The sequence below is a fragment of the Bolinopsis microptera genome, chromosome 8 (assembly GCF_026151205.1).
Source record: "Bolinopsis microptera isolate Bmic1 chromosome 8, MBARI_Bmic_1.0, whole genome shotgun sequence".
Lineage (NCBI taxonomy): Eukaryota > Metazoa > Ctenophora > Tentaculata > Lobata > Bolinopsidae > Bolinopsis > Bolinopsis microptera.
Window position 1 is genome coordinate 15,248,074 of NC_087079.1, and position 16,864 is coordinate 15,264,937.

The window sequence follows — 16,864 nt, forward strand, 5'->3', positions numbered from 1 at the left end:
AATTGAGTAGGATGTTGATAATAATAATGGTGATTGTTTAATATTCAGGAGGATGTTGATGATTGCTGTTAGATGGCTGTCGATGGGAAAATGAAAAAGTTTTGTCAAAATGTGTTCATGTTCCTGATCATGGTCACTACAACATCACTTTTCTTTCTGGCCCTGTTTTCACTTATGAAGGTTTGCTTTTAAAACATAAATAAATTCTTTCAGCTTGCATTATATCGGGGGGGGGGGGGGGGGGGGTGTCACGTCCGTCTATGTCCGCTTGTCTCATAGAATCCAAAAAGGACAGGACATAGGCGGACAAAGGCGGACATAGGCGGACATAGACGGACATAGGCGGACATAGGCGGACATAGACGGACATAGGTGGACATAGGCGGACATAGGCGGACATAGGCGGACATTAATGGACACCTAAATTACTAAATAAAATGTTCAATTTTTGCTGTTATAGGGGGATCATGTTTTTTGTCCGTTCGGTACCCTATATTTTCAAAACGGACAAAAAATAGAGCGGACAAAAACGGACAAAAATGGACAAAAACGGACAAAAATGGAAATAACATTTAGATGCTTCCTCCTCCTACTCTTCCTCCTCCTCCCCCTGGGTCTTCCTGATCTTCCTCAGTCCTCTTCCTCCTCCCCTCCTCAGTCCTCCTCCTACTCCTCCTCCTCGTCCTCAGTCCTCCTCATCAGTCCTCAACAGTCCTCCTCCTCCTCCTGAGTCCTCCTCCTGGGTCCTCCTCCTCCTCTTCATCCTCCTCCTCTTCCTCCTCAGTCCTCCTCAGTCCTCCTCAGTCCTCCTCCTCATCCTTCTCCTCAGTCCTCCATCCTCCTCCTCAGTCCTCCCCCAGTCCCCCTCCTCCTCCTCATATTCAGTCCTCCTCCTTCTCAGTCCTCCTCAGTCCTCCTCCTCATCCTCCTCCTCTTCCCTCTCAGTCATCCTCCTCAGCCATCCTCCTCAGTCCTCCTCAGTCCTCCTCAGTCCTCCTCCTCAGTCCTCCTCCTCCTGGGTCCTCCTCCTCCTCTTCATCCTCCTCCTCTTCCTCCTCGGTCCTCAGTCCTCCTCCTCCTGGGTCCTCCTCCTCATCCTTCTCATCAGTCCTCCTCCTCCCCAGTCCTCTCCCAGTCCCCCTCCTTCTCCTCCTCCTATTCAGTCCTCCTCCTCCTCCTCCTCCTCAGTTCTCCTCAGTCTTCCTTCTCATTTCTCCTAAGTCATCCTCCTGAGTCCTCCTCCTGAGTCCTCTTCCTCTTCCTTCTGAGTCCTCCTCCTGAGTCCTCCTCCTCCTCCCTCTCAGTCATCCTCCTCAGTCATCCTCCTCAGCCATCCTCCCCAGCCATCCTCCTCAGCCATCCTCCTCAGCCATCCTCCTCAGTACTCCTCAGTCCTCCTCCTTCTCAGTCATCGTCAGTCCTCCTCCTCAGTCCTCCTCAGTCCTCCTCCTCCTCCTGGCTCCTCCTCCTCCTCCTCCTGGGTCCTCCTGGGTCTTCCTGATCCTCCCCAGTCCTCTTCCTCCTCCCCTCCTCAGTCCTCCTCCTACTCTTCTTCCTCGTCCTCAGTCCTCCTCATCAGTCCTCAACAGTTCTCCTCCTCCCCAGTCCTCCTCCTCCTGGGGCCTTTTCCTGGGTCCTCCTCCCCAGTCCTCCTCCTCCTGGGTCCTCCTTCTCCTCCTCAGTCCTTCTCCTCCTCCTCCTCAGTCCTCTTCCTCCTCTTCCTCCTCCTCCTCCCTCTCAGTCATCCTCCTCAGCCATCCTCCTCAGCCATCCTCCTCAGTCCTCCTCCTTCTCAGTCCTCCTCAGTCCTTCTCCTGAGTCCTCCTCCTCCTCAGTCATCCTCCTCAGTTCTCCTCCTCCTCCTCCTCCTAGGTCCTCCTTCTGGATCCTCCTCCTCCTCCTCCTCATGGGTCTTCCTGATCCTTCTCCTCCCTCTCAGTCATCCTCCTCAGTCATCCTCCTCAGTCATCCTCCTCAGCCATCCTCCTCAGCCATCCTTCTCAGCCATCCTCCTCAGTACTCTTCAGTACTCTTCAGTCCTCAAAATGTTTGTCCGCTAATGTCCACCAATGTCCGCTAATGTCCACCAATGTCCATCCAAGTCCGCCAATGTCCGTCCGGGTCCGCCAATGTCCGTCCCAGTCCGCCAATGTCCGTCCCAGTCCGCCAATGTCCGTCCGTGTCCGCCAATGTCCGTCCGTGTCCGCCAATGTCCCAAAAAACACGTCCGTTGTCTCATAGAATCCAAAAAGGACAGGACATAGGCGGACATAGACGGACATTCACATGACACCCCCCCCCTATATCCTATGCTATAGTAACAGACAACTTACAGTACAGTAGAACCACAGACATTAACAAGTCTCGAACTGGCAATAGACCGGTAACAAACTGGTAACAAACCGGTAAAAAAACCGGTAACAAACCGGTAACAAACCGGTAATAAACAGAATATAAACTATTAAATTCCAGGTAACACAATCTAGTCAAAGCAACAACACCACCAACTCTACCTCTTCGGAAGAATGCAACTTGACAGATAGTTTTGGTTTTCTCATTCAGTTTCTGCTTGCCACCATCGCTTTCTCTATCCTTGTCCTCAAGAGATACAGGTGAGGTTTTACCCTGGCAGAGTTTTGGTTTGTTCTTAAAGTTAAAACCGTTAAATACACTATCAAATTTAAACATTATACTTAACTGTACAACTAAAATAAAAGACATGCATGATGCATTAAATGTACTTCTTTCATTGCATGCACGTCTTTTAATTTTAATGTATGTAATATGTTCATTGTGATGTAATTATTGATTATGTTTAAACAAAATTATATCTCTTACATTATTTTCTACAGAATTATTTTATAAAAATTACACTGCAGCATTTTGATTTGCATCTTTAAGTGTTTTAATCATGTCTTCAATACATGATTTTTTGACTTGGGTTCAAAATTTAAGTGGTGCTTAAAATTTGACGAATGAGGCAAACTGCTCAAATTATTTTGAAACTCGTAGCTACGTTTAATGTGCAGGCACCATACAATTTTGAGCAGTTTAAATTTAAATCGCTGTGAACCATTTAGTGTCACCTATGTCTGTAAAAAAGTTGAAGTTAATGTCAAAATGCGAAGAATAGCAGCTGCAGTGACATATTGTTGGCGGATTTGTTTGAGGATTTTGCTCGTGCAATAGGCCTATTTAGAAATAGGGATCATTTTCAAACACAGTTTAATTAAAGAGGATTCAAATAATGCGATTTAAAATGTATATCAGGGCCTGTCAGCAGCTTTTGCGAAATAAGTGTGGTCCAGAAAAGGGATGCACTTTTGGTGCGGTCTGTATCTCAACCAGACACTGGTCCTCTTGTGTTGCCTCCCCCCTCTCATTTGACCAAATTAAGGCATTTGTGTGATAACAAGTAGTGACATTTACAAAAGAGCTTTTCAGTGACAGCAGAATTCGGTTGCCAACTGCTTCCATGGATCAGTGCCAAAAAGCTCCGCCATATCATCTCGTCTGATTTACGCCATTTATCAGCCAAACGTTTGGAGTTAAAATAAAAATTATAAAAAAAACTGTTTTAATCTGTCTCTGCCTCTAAAACCTAAATTGTGGGATGTAACAATCACCCTAAAACCGATAACAACCAATCTGCTATTTCATAAAATCAAGAATAGAAATATCAACGTGTATTGCTAGCTAGAAATTTCAACATTTTGATATGCATCTCTACAACTTTTAATAACGTCTTATATACATATAACCAGTTGAACTAGTCTACGAGTATTACACATAACATCACTGACGGTAATTTAATGTGGATTGTGAGTAGCGGAACATAGAGAGAGAGAGAGAGAGAGAGAGAGAGTAGCAGAACCTCACTTTAAACCTCACTCCCCAGGGAACCTAAATATGAGAGGAGAAGTGTTATGGTGTGGCTGTTAGACGTTAGTAAACAAGCTATCGGAGCAGGTTTTATACATGTTTTCAACGTTCTGGCTTCCCAGCTCTTCTTCTCAAACCAGGACCCCTGCTCCTTGTATGTAGCTACGTATTTTTAGTCGGTCTAATTAATTAAAATCAATGATTTGCCATATATGGGATAATGTGCCTTCTATTTTGCAATGTAATCCGATTGCTGCTTAAGTTTTGATTCGTATAGGAGTGTAAGACAATTTTTAATGCTCTTTCCAAAAATTATCATTATTTCCTCCCCCAGGTATTTCGTGAACATGTTTATTGACATGACCATTGGACTGCTAATACTGTATGGTCTGATAACGTTATCTAGGTATTTGTTACGTGATAGTAGCAATGCTCATCTTAAGAGTGGTGAATACGGCAACCCACCACAGGTTTGTTATTAGTTTTAAGTTATTAGTTACTTATTAGTTACTTATTAGTAACATATTAGTTACTTATCAGTTACTTATCAGTTACTTATTAGTTACTTATTAGTTACTTATTAGTTACTTATTAGTTACTTATTAGTTACTTATTAGTTACTTATAAGTTACTTATTAGTTACTTATAAGTTACTTATTAATTACTTATTAGTTATCATTAATTACTTATTAGTTACTCATTAGTTACTTATTAGTTACTTATTAGTTACTTATTAGTTACTTATTAATTACTTATTAGTTACTCATTAGTTACTTATTAGTTAGTGTCAACATTATAACAAATACAAGATTTTACACAAATAGGCTAATAATTTTAAGAGACACTTTTCTATGAGGGATCTTACACAGCAATATCATATACACTCGATTATTATATAGCCCGGATTACACTGTCTGCTCTCTATGCTCAAGTTCTCGTAATAGTAAATAATCAAGTAATCTAGTGATAATATTTTGTAATACTCCTCCTTAGTTAGCTTACACATCACTACGCTATTAGTTTTACGTGATAGGTCATAATAAACCCGGATTATAAATTTCGTAAGAATGAAACCTCAAAAGTATCTTATATCCGTCGTCATTTCGTTTTAAATTCTGGAGAAATAACCCTCTACTTTTATTTATAAAATTACGTGTAACAAGGCTAAGACTACTTCTTACTCAGGCTAAAGCTTGGCTGGCTCAATGTGGAATTTATCTCCTGATAATGATAATTCAGAAGCTTTTAGTGTCTCCCCTGGTACTGATACCGTTCTGGACTAATGTAAGTTTCTGTTAATGCTTGTTAATTCAAATTTGATTGCCATTGTTCGGAATAGCCCTAATTAGGTAATCTGTGACATAATATGACACAATTTTGATGCGTGAGAGCACGTTTCCTTGATTTTTGTAGTGGATTTGTAGTGCTTTTCACCCCTGTAGTGCTTTTATGTTCCGGGGTAGGTGGGACATGTTTTAGTTAAAAAATGGGTTCTGCCTGTCCCAAACCATCATAAAAATCAAGTTTCGACCTCTCAACCCACTCGGGCCACTCCCAGGGGCCACGCCCATCCCAAAATGACCGAAATCCAGCTAAATCCAGACTTTAAAATCTTTACCCCTGTAGTGCTTTTATGTTCCGGGGTAGGTGGGACATGTTTTAGTTTAAAAATGGGTTCTGCCTGTCCCAAACCATCATAAAAATCAAGTTTCGACCTCTCAACCCACTCGGGCCACTCCCAGGGGCCACGCCCATCCCAAAATGACCGAAATCCAGCTAAATCCAGACTTTAAAATCTTTACCCCTGTAGTGCTTTTATGTTCCGGGGTAGGTGGGACATGTTTTAGTTAAAAAATGGGTTCTGCCTGTCCCAAACCATCATAAAAATCAAGTTTCGACCTCTCAACCCACTCGGGCCACTCCCAGGGGCCACGCCCATCCCAAAATGACCGAAATCCAGCTAAATCCAGACTTTAAAATCTTTACCCCTGTAGTGCTTTTATGTTCCGGGGTAGGTGGGACATGTTTTAGTTTAAAAATGGGTTCTGCCTGTCCCAAACCATCATAAAAATCAAGTTTCGACCTCTCAACCCACTCGGGCCACTCCCAGGGGCCACGCCCATCCCAAAATGACCGAAATCCAGCTAAATCCAGACTTTAAAATCTTTACCCCTGTAGTGCTTTTATGTTCCGGGGTAGGTGGGACATGTTTTAGTTTAAAAATGGGTTCTGCCTGTCCCAAACCATCATAAAAATCAAGTTTCGACCTCTCAACCCACTCGGGCCACTCCCAGGGGCCACGCCCATCCCAAAATGACCGAAATCCAGCTAAATCCAGACTTTAAAATCTTTACCCCTGTAGTGCTTTTATGTTCCGGGGTAGGTGGGACATGTTTTAGTTTAAAAATGGGTTCTGCCTGTCCCAAACCATCATAAAAATCAAGTTTCGACCTCTCAACCCACTCGGGCCACTCCCAGGGGCCACGCCCATCCCAAAATGACCGAAATCCAGCTAAATCCAGACTTTAAAATCTTTACCCCTGTAGTGCTTTTATGTTCCGGGGTAGGTGGGACATGTTTTAGTTAAAAAATGGGTTCTGCCTGTCCCAAACCATCATAAAAATCAAGTTTCGACCTCTCAACCCACTCGGGCCACTCCCAGGGGCCACGCCCATCCCAAAATGACCGAAATCCAGCTAAATCCAGACTTTAAAATCTTTACCCCTGTAGTGCTTTTATGTTCCGGGGTAGGTGGGACATGTTTTAGTTAAAAAATGGGTTCTGCCTGTCCCAAACCATCATAAAAATCAAGTTTCGACCTCTCAACCCACTCGGGCCACTCCCAGGGGCCACGCCCATCCCAAAATGACCGAAATCCAGCTAAATCCAGACTTTAAAATCTTTACCCCTGTAGTGCTTTTATGTTCCGGGGTAGGTGGGACATGTTTTAGTTTAAAAATGGGTTCTGCCTGTCCCAAACCATCATAAAAATCAAGTTTCGACCTCTCAACCCACTCGGGCCACTCCCAGGGGCCACGCCCATCCCAAAATGACCGAAATCCAGCTAAATCCAGACTTTAAAATCTTTACCCCTGTAGTGCTTTTATGTTCCGGGGTAGGTGGGACATGTTTTAGTTTAAAAATGGGTTCTGCCTGTCCCAAACCATCATAAAAATCAAGTTTCGACCTCTCAACCCACTCGGGCCACTCCCAGGGGCCACGCCCATCCCAAAATGACCGAAATCCAGCTAAATCCAGACTTTAAAATCTTTACCCCTGTAGTGCTTTTATGTTCCGGGGTAGGTGGGACATGTTTTAGTTTAAAAATGGGTTCTGCCTGTCCCAAACCATCATAAAAATCAAGTTTCGACCTCTCAACCCACTCGGGCCACTCCCAGGGGCCACGCCCATCCCAAAATGACCGAAATCCAGCTAAATCCAGACTTTAAAATCTTTACCCCTGTAGTGCTTTTATGTTCCGGGGTAGGTGGGACATGTTTTAGTTTAAAAATGGGTTCTGCCTGTCCCAAACCATCATAAAAATCAAGTTTCGACCTCTCAACCCACTCGGGCCACTCCCAGGGGCCACGCCCATCCCAAAATGACCGAAATCCAGCTAAATCCAGACTTTAAAATCTTTACCCCTGTAGTGCTTTTATGTTCCGGGGTAGGTGGACATGTTTTAGTTAAAAAATGGGTTCTGCCTGTCCCAAACCATCATAAAAATCAAGTTTCGACCTCTCAACCCACTCGGGCCACTCCCAGGGGCCACGCCCATCCCAAAATGACCGAAATCCAGCTAAATCCAGACTTTAAAATCTTTACCCCTGTAGTGCTTTTAATGTTCCGGGGTAGGTGGGACATGTTTAGTTTAAAAATGGGTTCTGCCTGTCCCAAACCATCATAAAAATCAAGTTTCGACCTCTCAACCCACTCGGGCCACTCCCAGGGGCACGCCCATCCCAAAATGACCGAAATCCAGGGGGTCTAAATCCAGACTTTTAAATTCTTTACCCCTGTAGTGCTTTTATTGTTCCGGGGTAGGGTGGACATGTTTTTAGTTTAATATGGGTTCTGCTAGTCCCAAACATCATAATAATCAAGTTCTTCGACCTCTCAACCCACTCGGGGCCACCCAGGGCCACGCCCATCCCAAAATGGACCGAATCCAGATAAATACCAGACTCTTTAACATCGTTACCCCTTGTAGTGCTCTTATGTTTCCGGGGTAGGTGGGACATGTTTTAGTTTTAAAAAATGGGATTCTCCCTGTCCCAAACATCATAAAAATCAAGTTTCGACCTCTCACCCACTTGGGCCACTCCCAGGGCCCACGCCCATCCCAAAATGACCGGAAATCCAAGCAAAATCCAGACTTTAAAATCTTTCCCCCTGTAGTGCTTTTATGTTCCGGGGTAGGGTGGGACCTGTTTTAGTAAAAAATGGTGTTCATGCCTGTCCCAAACCATTTCATAAAAAATCAAGTATCGACCTCTCAAACCCACTCGGGCCACTCCCAGGGGCCACGCCCAAGCCCAGAAATTGACCGAATCCATCTAAATCAGACTTAAAAATCTTTTACCCCTGTAGTGCTTTTATGTTCCGGGTAGGTTGGGGACATGTTGTAGTTAAATAATGGGTTCTGCCTGTCCCAAACCATCATAAAATCAAGTTTCGACCTCTCAACCCACTTGGGCCACTCCCAGGGGGCCACGCCCATCCCAAAATGAACGAATATCCAGCTAAATCCAGACTTTAAAATCTTTACCCCTGTAGTGCTTTTTATGTTCCGGGGTAGGTGGGACATGTTTTAGTTAAAAAATGGGTTCTCGCCTGTCCAATCCATCATAGAAAAATCAAGTTTCGACCTCTCAACCCACTCGGGCCACTCCCAGGGGGCCACGCCCATCCCAAAATGACCGAAATCCAGCTAAATCCAGACTTAAAATCTTTACCCCCTGTAGTGCTTTATGTTCCGGGGTAGGTGGGACATGTTTTAGTTTTAAAAATGGGTTCTGCCTGTCCCAAACCATCATAAAAATCAAGTTTCGACCTCTCAACCCCTCGGGCCACTCCCAGGGGCCACCCATCCCAAAATGACCGAAATCCAGCTAAATCCAGACTTTAAAATCTTTACCCCTGGTAGTGCTTTTATGTTCCGGGTAGTGTGGGACATGTTTTAGTTAAAAAATGAGGGGTTCAACTGTCCCAAACCATCATAAAAATCAAGTTTCTACCTCTCAACCCACTCACATCCTCAACCTTCCGAATGTAAGGTACGGACTTCAAAAACCAAAAACCGAAAAATATACAAAAGTCAAAGTCAGTGGCATACGTTGGCCTTAATAGCTCCGCTGTGTTTTACATTTGGAGAGCTGTTTGCTTGCAGATGGCATACTGTACTTTCGGTTCGAGGATTCCGTCGTAAATATTGAAAAGTTCGAATATTTTAGACCTCGCCCATTCGATATTAAACACCTATATTGTTTTCTCTGAACATGCTGAACGCCTATTTTGTTTCAGAGACGGTAAGATTATGAAATGTTTGCATATGATCTGAAAACATGAGGCAAAACGGATTAGAAATGAAGAAGTTTATCAAGCATTTTCTGTATCTCGTTAACAACATTGACTGGGTGATATGTAACACACGACACCTTAATTGGGCACCCTTAACAATTCCATAATGTTCAACGAGGTAGTAGTAACGGGGGTCACCTGATCACGTGATTAGGTAAACCAATGGACCTGATCACACGTAATGAATAAACTCGTTATGCTTCATATCTCTGTCATCTGAGAAGCAGTTCTAATTTTTTTTTCAGGACAAACGTTATTCGAATGGCCAAACACAATTCAATAAAGTTTAGCTCGATTCGATTATCCAAACTATCAAATAAATGCAAAAATGAACCTTCATCCGAAAAAAAATTAACTCGAATATTTATCGATTTGACAAATTCCTCGAACCAGTGGTAGTAGTAAGTCATACCAGAAAGAATTATTACAAATTGGGCACTCAGTGACTGAGCTATTAAAGCCAACGGTATGCCCACTGACTTTTGGCCCACCCTGTATTTTCGGCTCAGAATGATCAGGGTAGCATGAAACATGAACAAAAGTAGTTTCCAGAAAAACTTTGTTTCGATATAGTTGTTTCGATATAAGTTCGATATACGATTTTGGACTCGAGGGTTCCCCTTTGTAATGCAGTCTTCGGAAGGCAGGCCTCCCCTTCGCATACGAGCTCGGAAGCGGGAGCTCTGCTTTCAGAGGTACGTATCGAGAATGACTCGGACTGAAAATTTCCTAAGTCAAAATTTTCAAAGTTTTTCTGGAAACTACTTTTGTTCATGTTTCATGTTACCCTGATCATTCTGAGCCGAAATATTTTTTTCGTTTTCGAAGTTCGATATACGATTTTGGACTCGAGTGCTCCCCATTGTAATGCGATCTCGGAAGGCAGGCCTCCCTTCGCAATACGAGCTCGGAAGCGGGAGCTCTGCTTTCAGAGGTACGTATCGAGAATGACTCGGACTGAAAATTTTCTAAGTCAAAAATTTTCAAAGTTTTTCTGGAAACTACTTTTGTTCATGTTTCATGTTACCCTGATCATTCTGAGCCGAAAATATTTTTTTCGGTTTTCGAAGTTCGATATACGATTTTGGACTCGAGGGTCCCCCTTTGTAATGCGATCTCGGAAGGCAGGCCTCCCCTTCGCAATACGAGCTTCCGAGCTCGTATTGCGAAGGGGAGGCCTGCCTTCCGAGATCGCATTACAAAGGGGAGCACTCGAGTCCAAAATCGTAGTTTAAAAATGGGTTCTACTTGTCCCAAACCATCATGAAAATCAAGTTTCGACCTCTCAACCCACTCACATCCACAACCTCCGAATGTAGGTACGGACTTCAAAAAACCCGAAAAAAATATTTTTGGCTCATAATGATTAGGGTAGCATACGTACCTACATTCGGAAGGTTGTGGATGTGAGTGGGTTGAGAGGTCGAAACTTGATTTTTATGATGGTTTGGGACAAGTAGAACCCATTTTTAAACTAAAACATGTCCCACCTACCCCGGAACATAAAAGCACTACAGGGATAAAGATTTTAAAGTCTGGATTTTAGCTGGATTTCGGTAATTTTGGGATGGGCGTGGCCCTGGGAGTGGCCTGAGTGGGTTGAGAGGTCGAAACTTGATTTTTATGATGGTTTGGGACAGGAGAACCCATTTAAAACTAAAACATGTCCCACTACCCGGAACATAAAAGCACTACAGGGATAAAGATTTTAAAGTCTGGATTTTAGCTGGATTTCGGTAATTTTGGGATGGGCGTTGCCCCTGGAGTGGCCTGAGTGGGTTTGAGAGGTCGAAACTTGATTTTTATGATGGTTTGGGACAGGTAGAAACCCATTTTTAAACTAAACAGGTCCCACCTACCCTGGAACATAAAAGCACTACAGGGGGGTAAAGATATTTAAGTCTGGATTTGTAGCTGGATTACGGTAATTTTGGGATGGGCGTGGCCCTGGGGAGTGGCCTGAGTGGGTTGAGAAGTCGAAACTTGATTTTTATGATGGTTTGGGACAGGTAGAACCCATTTTAAACTAAAACATGTCCCACCTACCCCGAACATAAAAGCACTACAGGGGTAAAGATTCTCGATTTTGAATTTTACCAAGGATTTCAGTAATTTTGGGATGGGCGTGGCCCCCTGGAGTGGCCTGAGTGGGTTGAGAGGTCGAAACTTGATTTTTATGATGGTTGGGGACAGTTTAGAACCCATTTTAAAACTAAAACATGTCCCACCTACCCCGGAACATAAAAGCACTACAGGGGTAAGAGATTTTTAAAGTCTGGGATTTTAAGGATTTTAGCTGGATTTCGGTAATTTTGGGATGGGGCGTGGCCCCTGGGAGTGGCCTGAGTGGGTTGAGAGGTCGAAACTTGATTTTTATGATGGTTTGGGACAGGTAGAACCCATTTTAAAACTAAAACATGTCCCACCTACCCCAGAACATAAAAGCACTACAGGGGTTAAGATTTTAAAGTCTGGATTTTAGCTGGATTTCGGTAATTTTGGGATGGGCGTGGCCCCTGGGAGTGGCCTGAGTGGGTTGAGAGGTCGAAACTTGATTTTATGATGGTTTGGGACAGGTAGAACCCATTTTTAAACTAAAACATGTCCCACCTACCCCGGAACATAAAAGCACAACAGGGATAAGATTTTAAAGTCTGGATTTTAGCTGGATTTCGGTAATTTTGGGATGGGCGTGGCCCCTGGGAGTGGCCTGGAGTGGTTGAGAGGTCGAAACTTGATTTTTATGATGGTTTGGGACAGGTAGAACCCATTTTAAAACTAAAACTTGTCCCCACCTACCCGCAGAACATAAACGCACTACAGGGGTAAAGATTTTAAAGTCTGGATTTAGCTGGATTTTCGGTAATTTTGGGATGGGGCTGGCCCTGGGAGTGGCCCGAGTGGGTTGAGAGGTCGAAACTTGATTTTTATGATGGTTTGGGACAGGTAGAACCCATTTTTAAACTAAAACATGTCCCACTACCCTGGAACATAGAAAGCACTACAGGGGTAAAGATTTTAAGTCTGGATTTTAGCTGGATTTCGGTAATTTTGGGATGGGCGTGGCCCTGGGAGTGGCCTTGAGTGGGTTTGAGAGGTCGAAACTTGATTTTTATGATGGTTTGGGAACAGGTAAGTAGACCCATTTTTAAACTAAAACATGTCCCACCTACCCGGAACATAAAAGCACTACAGGGGTAAAGATTCTCGATTTGAATTTTTACCAAGATTTCAGTAATTTTGGGATGGGCGTGGCCCCTAGGGAGTGGCCTGGAGTGGTTGAGAGGTCGAAACTTGAATTTTTATGATGGTTGGGACAGTTAGAACCCATTTTAAAAACTAAAACATGTCCCACCTACCCCGGAACATAAAAGCACTACAGGGGTAAAGATTTTAAAGTCTGGATTTTAAGATTTTAGCTGGATTTCGGTAATTTTGGGATGGGCGTGGCCCCTGGGAGTGGCCTGAGTGGTTGAGAGGTCGAAACTTGATTTTTATGATGGTTTGGGACAGGTAGAACCCATTTTAAAACTAAAACATGTCCCACCTACCCCGGAACATAAAAGCACTACAGGGGGTAAAGTTTTAAAGTCTGGATTTTAGCTGGATTTCGGAATTTTGGGATGGGCGTGGCCCCCTGGGAGTGGCCTGAGTGGGTTGAGAGGTCGAAACTTGATTTTTATAATGGTTGGGACAGGTAGAACTCATTTTTAAACTAAAACATGTCCCACCTACCCCGGAACATAAAAGCACTACAGGGGTAAAGATTTTAAAGTCTGGATTTTAGCTGGATTTCGGTAATTTTGGGATGGGCGTGGCCCCTGGGAGTGGCCTGAGTGGGTTGAGAGGTCGAAACTTGATTTTTATGATGGTTTGGGACAGGTAGAACCCATTTTAAAACTAAAACATGTCCCACCTACCCTGGAACATATAGCACTACAGGGGTTAAAGATTTTAAAGTCTGGATTTTAGCTGGTTTTCGGTAATTTGGGATGGGCGTGGCCCCTGGGAGTGGGCCTGAGTGGGTAGAGAATTTCGAAACTTGATTTTTATGATGGTTTGGGACAGTAGAAACCCGATTTTTAAAACTAAAACATGTCCCACCTACCCCGGAACATAAAAGCACTACAGGGGTAAAGATTTTAAAGTCTGGATTTTAAGATTTTAGCTGATTTTGGGAATTTTGGGTGGGGTGGCCCCGGAGTGGCCCGAGTGGGGTTTAGAGGTCGAAAATTGATTTTAAGATGGGGTTTTGGGACAGGTAGAACCCATTTTAAAACTAAAAATGTCCCACCACCCCAAAACAAAAACACTACAGGGGGTTAGATTTTAAAGCTGGATTTTAGCTGGATTTTGGTAATTTTTGGGGTGGGCGTGGGCCCCCGGGGGGGGCCCCGGTGGTTGAGAGGCGAAACTTGTTTTTATGATGGTTTTGGGGGCAGGGAGAACCCATTTTTAAAACTTAAAACATTCCCACCTACCCCCGGAAAAATAAAAAATACGGGGTAAAAGATTTTAAAATCTGGTTTTAAATTTTTGCTGGTTTCGGTAATTTTGGGTGGGCGGGCCCCCGGGGGTGGCCGGTTTGGGGTTTAGAGTCGAAAAATTGATTTTATTGGTTTGGGACAGGAAAAAACCCTTTTAAAACAAAAAATTCCCACCACCCCAAAAATATAAGAGCAACTACAGGGGTAAAGATTTCAAAGTCCTGGATTTAGCTGGATTTTCGGTTATTTTGGGATGGGCGTGGCCCCTGGGAGTGGCCTGAGTGGGTTTGAGAGGTCCGAAACTAAACTTTGATGTTTATAATGGTTTGGGACAGGTAGAACTCATTTTTTAACTAAAAACATGTCCCACCTATCCCCGGAACATAAAAGCAGCTACAGGGGTAAAGAGATTTAAAGCTGGCATTTTAGCTGGATTTCGGTAATGTTTGGGATGGGCGTGGGCCCCTGGGAGGGGGCCTGAGTGGGTTGAGAGGTCGAAACGTGATTTTTATGATGGTTTGGGACAGGTAGAAACCCATTTAAAACTAAAACATGTCCCACCATACCCTGGAACATAAAAGCACTACAGGGGTTAAGATTTAAAGTCTGATTTTAGCTGATTTCGGTAATTTTGGGATGGGCGTGCCCCTGGGAGTGGGCCTGAGTGGGTAGAGATTTCGAAACTTGATTTTTATGATGGTTTGGGACAGGTAGAACCCATTTTTAAACTAAAACATGTCCCACCTACCCCGGAACATAAAAGCACTACAGGGGTAAAGATTTTAAAGTCTGGATTTTAAGATTTTAGCTGGATTTCGGTAATTTTGGGATGGGCGTGGCCCCGGGGAGTGGCCTGAGTGGGGTTGAGGAGGTCGAAACTTGATTTTTATGATGGTTTGGGGACAGGGTAGAACCCATTTTAAACTAAAACATGTCCCACCTACCCCAGAACATAAAAGCACTACAGGGTTAAGATTTTAAAGTCTGGATTTAGCTGGATTTCGGTAATTTTGGGATGGGCGTGGCCCCTGGGAGTGGCCTGAGTGGGTTGAGAGGTCGAAACTTGATTTTTATGATGGTTTGGGACAGGTAGAACCCATTTTAAAACTAAAACATGTCCCACCTACCCCGGAACATAAAAGCACTACAGGGGTAAAGATTTTAAAGTCTGGATTTTAAGATTTTAGCTGGATTTCGGTAATTTTGGGATGGGCGTGGCCCCTGGGAGTGGCCTGAGTGGGTTGAGAGGTCGAAACTTGATTTTTATGATGGTTTGGGACAGGTAGAACCCATTTTAAAACTAAAACATGTCCCACCTACCCCGGAACATAAAAGCACTACAGGGGTAAAGATTTTAAAGTCTGGATTTTAGCTGGATTTCGGTAATTTTGGATGGGCGTGGCCCCTGGAGTGGCCTGAGTGGGTTGAGAGGTCGAATCTTGATTTTTATAATGGTTTGGGACAGGTAGAACTCATTTTTAAACTAAAACATGTCCCACCTACCCCGGAACATAAAAGCACTACAGGGGTAAAGATTTTAAAGTCTGGATTTAGCTGGATTTCGGTAATTTTGGGATGGGCGTGGCCCCTGGGAGTGGCCTGAGTGGGGTGAGAGGTCGAAACTTGATTTTATGATGGTTTGGGACAGGTAGAACCCATTTTAAAACTAAAACATGTCCCACCTACCCTGGAACATAAAAGCACTACAGGGGTAAAGATTTTAAAGTCGGATTTTAGCTGGATTTCGGTAATTTTGGGATGGGCGTGGCCCCTGGGAGTGGCCTGAGTGGGTAGAGAGGTCGAAATTTGATTTTTATGATGGTTTGGGACAGGTAGAACCCATTTTAAAACTAAAACATGTCCCACCTACCCCGGAACATAAAAGCACTTCAGGGGTAAAGATTTTAAAGTCTGGATTTTAGCTGGATTTTGGTAATTTTGGGATGGGCGTGGCCCCTGGGAGTGGCCTGAGTGGGTTGAGAGGTCGAAACTTGATTTTTATGATGGTTTGGACAGTTAGAACCCATTTTAAAACTAAAACATGTCCCACCTACCCCGGAACATAAAAGCACTACAGGGGTAAAGATTTTAAAGTCTGGATTTAGCTGGATTTCGGTAATTTTGGGATGGGCGTGGCCCCTGGGAGTGGCCTGAGTGGGTTGAGAGTCGAAACTTGATTTTTATGATGGTTTGCGACAGGTACGAACCCATTTTTAAACTAAAACATGTCCCACCTACCCCCGGAACATAAAAGCACTACAGGGGTTAAAGATTTTAAAGTCTGGATTTTAAGATTTTAGCTGGATTTCGGTAATTTTGGGATGGGCGTGGCCCCTGGGAGTGGCTAGGGGTTGAGGGTCGAAACTTTATTTTTTTTATGGTTTGGGGCGGTAGAACTCATTTTAAAAAATAAAACTTCCCCCCTCCCGGGAATAAAAGCACTTCAGGGTAAAATTTTAAATTTTGAATTTTAGCTTGATTTCGGGAATTTTGGGGGTGGGGGGCCCCCGGGATGCCTGAGGGGGGGAAGGCGAAAATTGATTTTTATGAGGGGTTTTTTACATTAAACCCATTTTTAAATTTTTTTTAAAAATTCCCACCTACCCCGGAAAAAAAAGCACTCGGGTAAGATTTAAAGTCTGGATTTTTCTGGGTTTTGGAAATTTTGGGGTGGCGGGCCCGGGAGGGGCCCGAGTGGGGGTTTAGAGGTCGAAAATTTTATTTTTTATGATGGTTTGGGGGAGAGAACCCCTTTTTAAAACAAAAATGTCCCCCCCTACCCCGGGAAAAAAAAGCACTACAGGGTAAAAAATTTTTAAAAACGAATTTTTGCTGATTCGGTAATTTTGGGGATGGGCGTGGCCCCTGGGAGTGGCCTGAGTGGGGTAGAGAGGGTCGAAACTTGATTTTTATGA

The 16,864-nt window shown here is 43.7% G+C and overlaps 1 protein-coding gene across 2 annotated transcripts in view; it reads left to right on the plus strand.

The window, feature by feature from the left end:
* Positions 1-16,864, plus strand: part of LOC134819353 (store-operated calcium entry regulator STIMATE-like) — a 71,074-nt gene that overhangs the window by 50,746 nt on the left and 3,464 nt on the right. The window contains exons 2-6 of one of the 2 annotated variants that reach the window (XM_063829280.1): positions 49-180; positions 2,473-2,612; positions 3,899-4,036; positions 4,217-4,352; positions 5,068-5,166. In XM_063829280.1, coding sequence (XP_063685350.1) covers positions 73-180; positions 2,473-2,612; positions 3,899-4,036; positions 4,217-4,352; positions 5,068-5,166 — 621 coding nt within the window. In that variant the 5' untranslated portion in view covers positions 49-72. Of the gene's footprint in view, positions 1-37; positions 181-2,472; positions 2,613-3,898; positions 4,037-4,216; positions 4,353-5,067; positions 5,167-16,864 lie in introns of those variants that run through there. The other variant, XM_063829279.1, reaches the window with a different exon arrangement.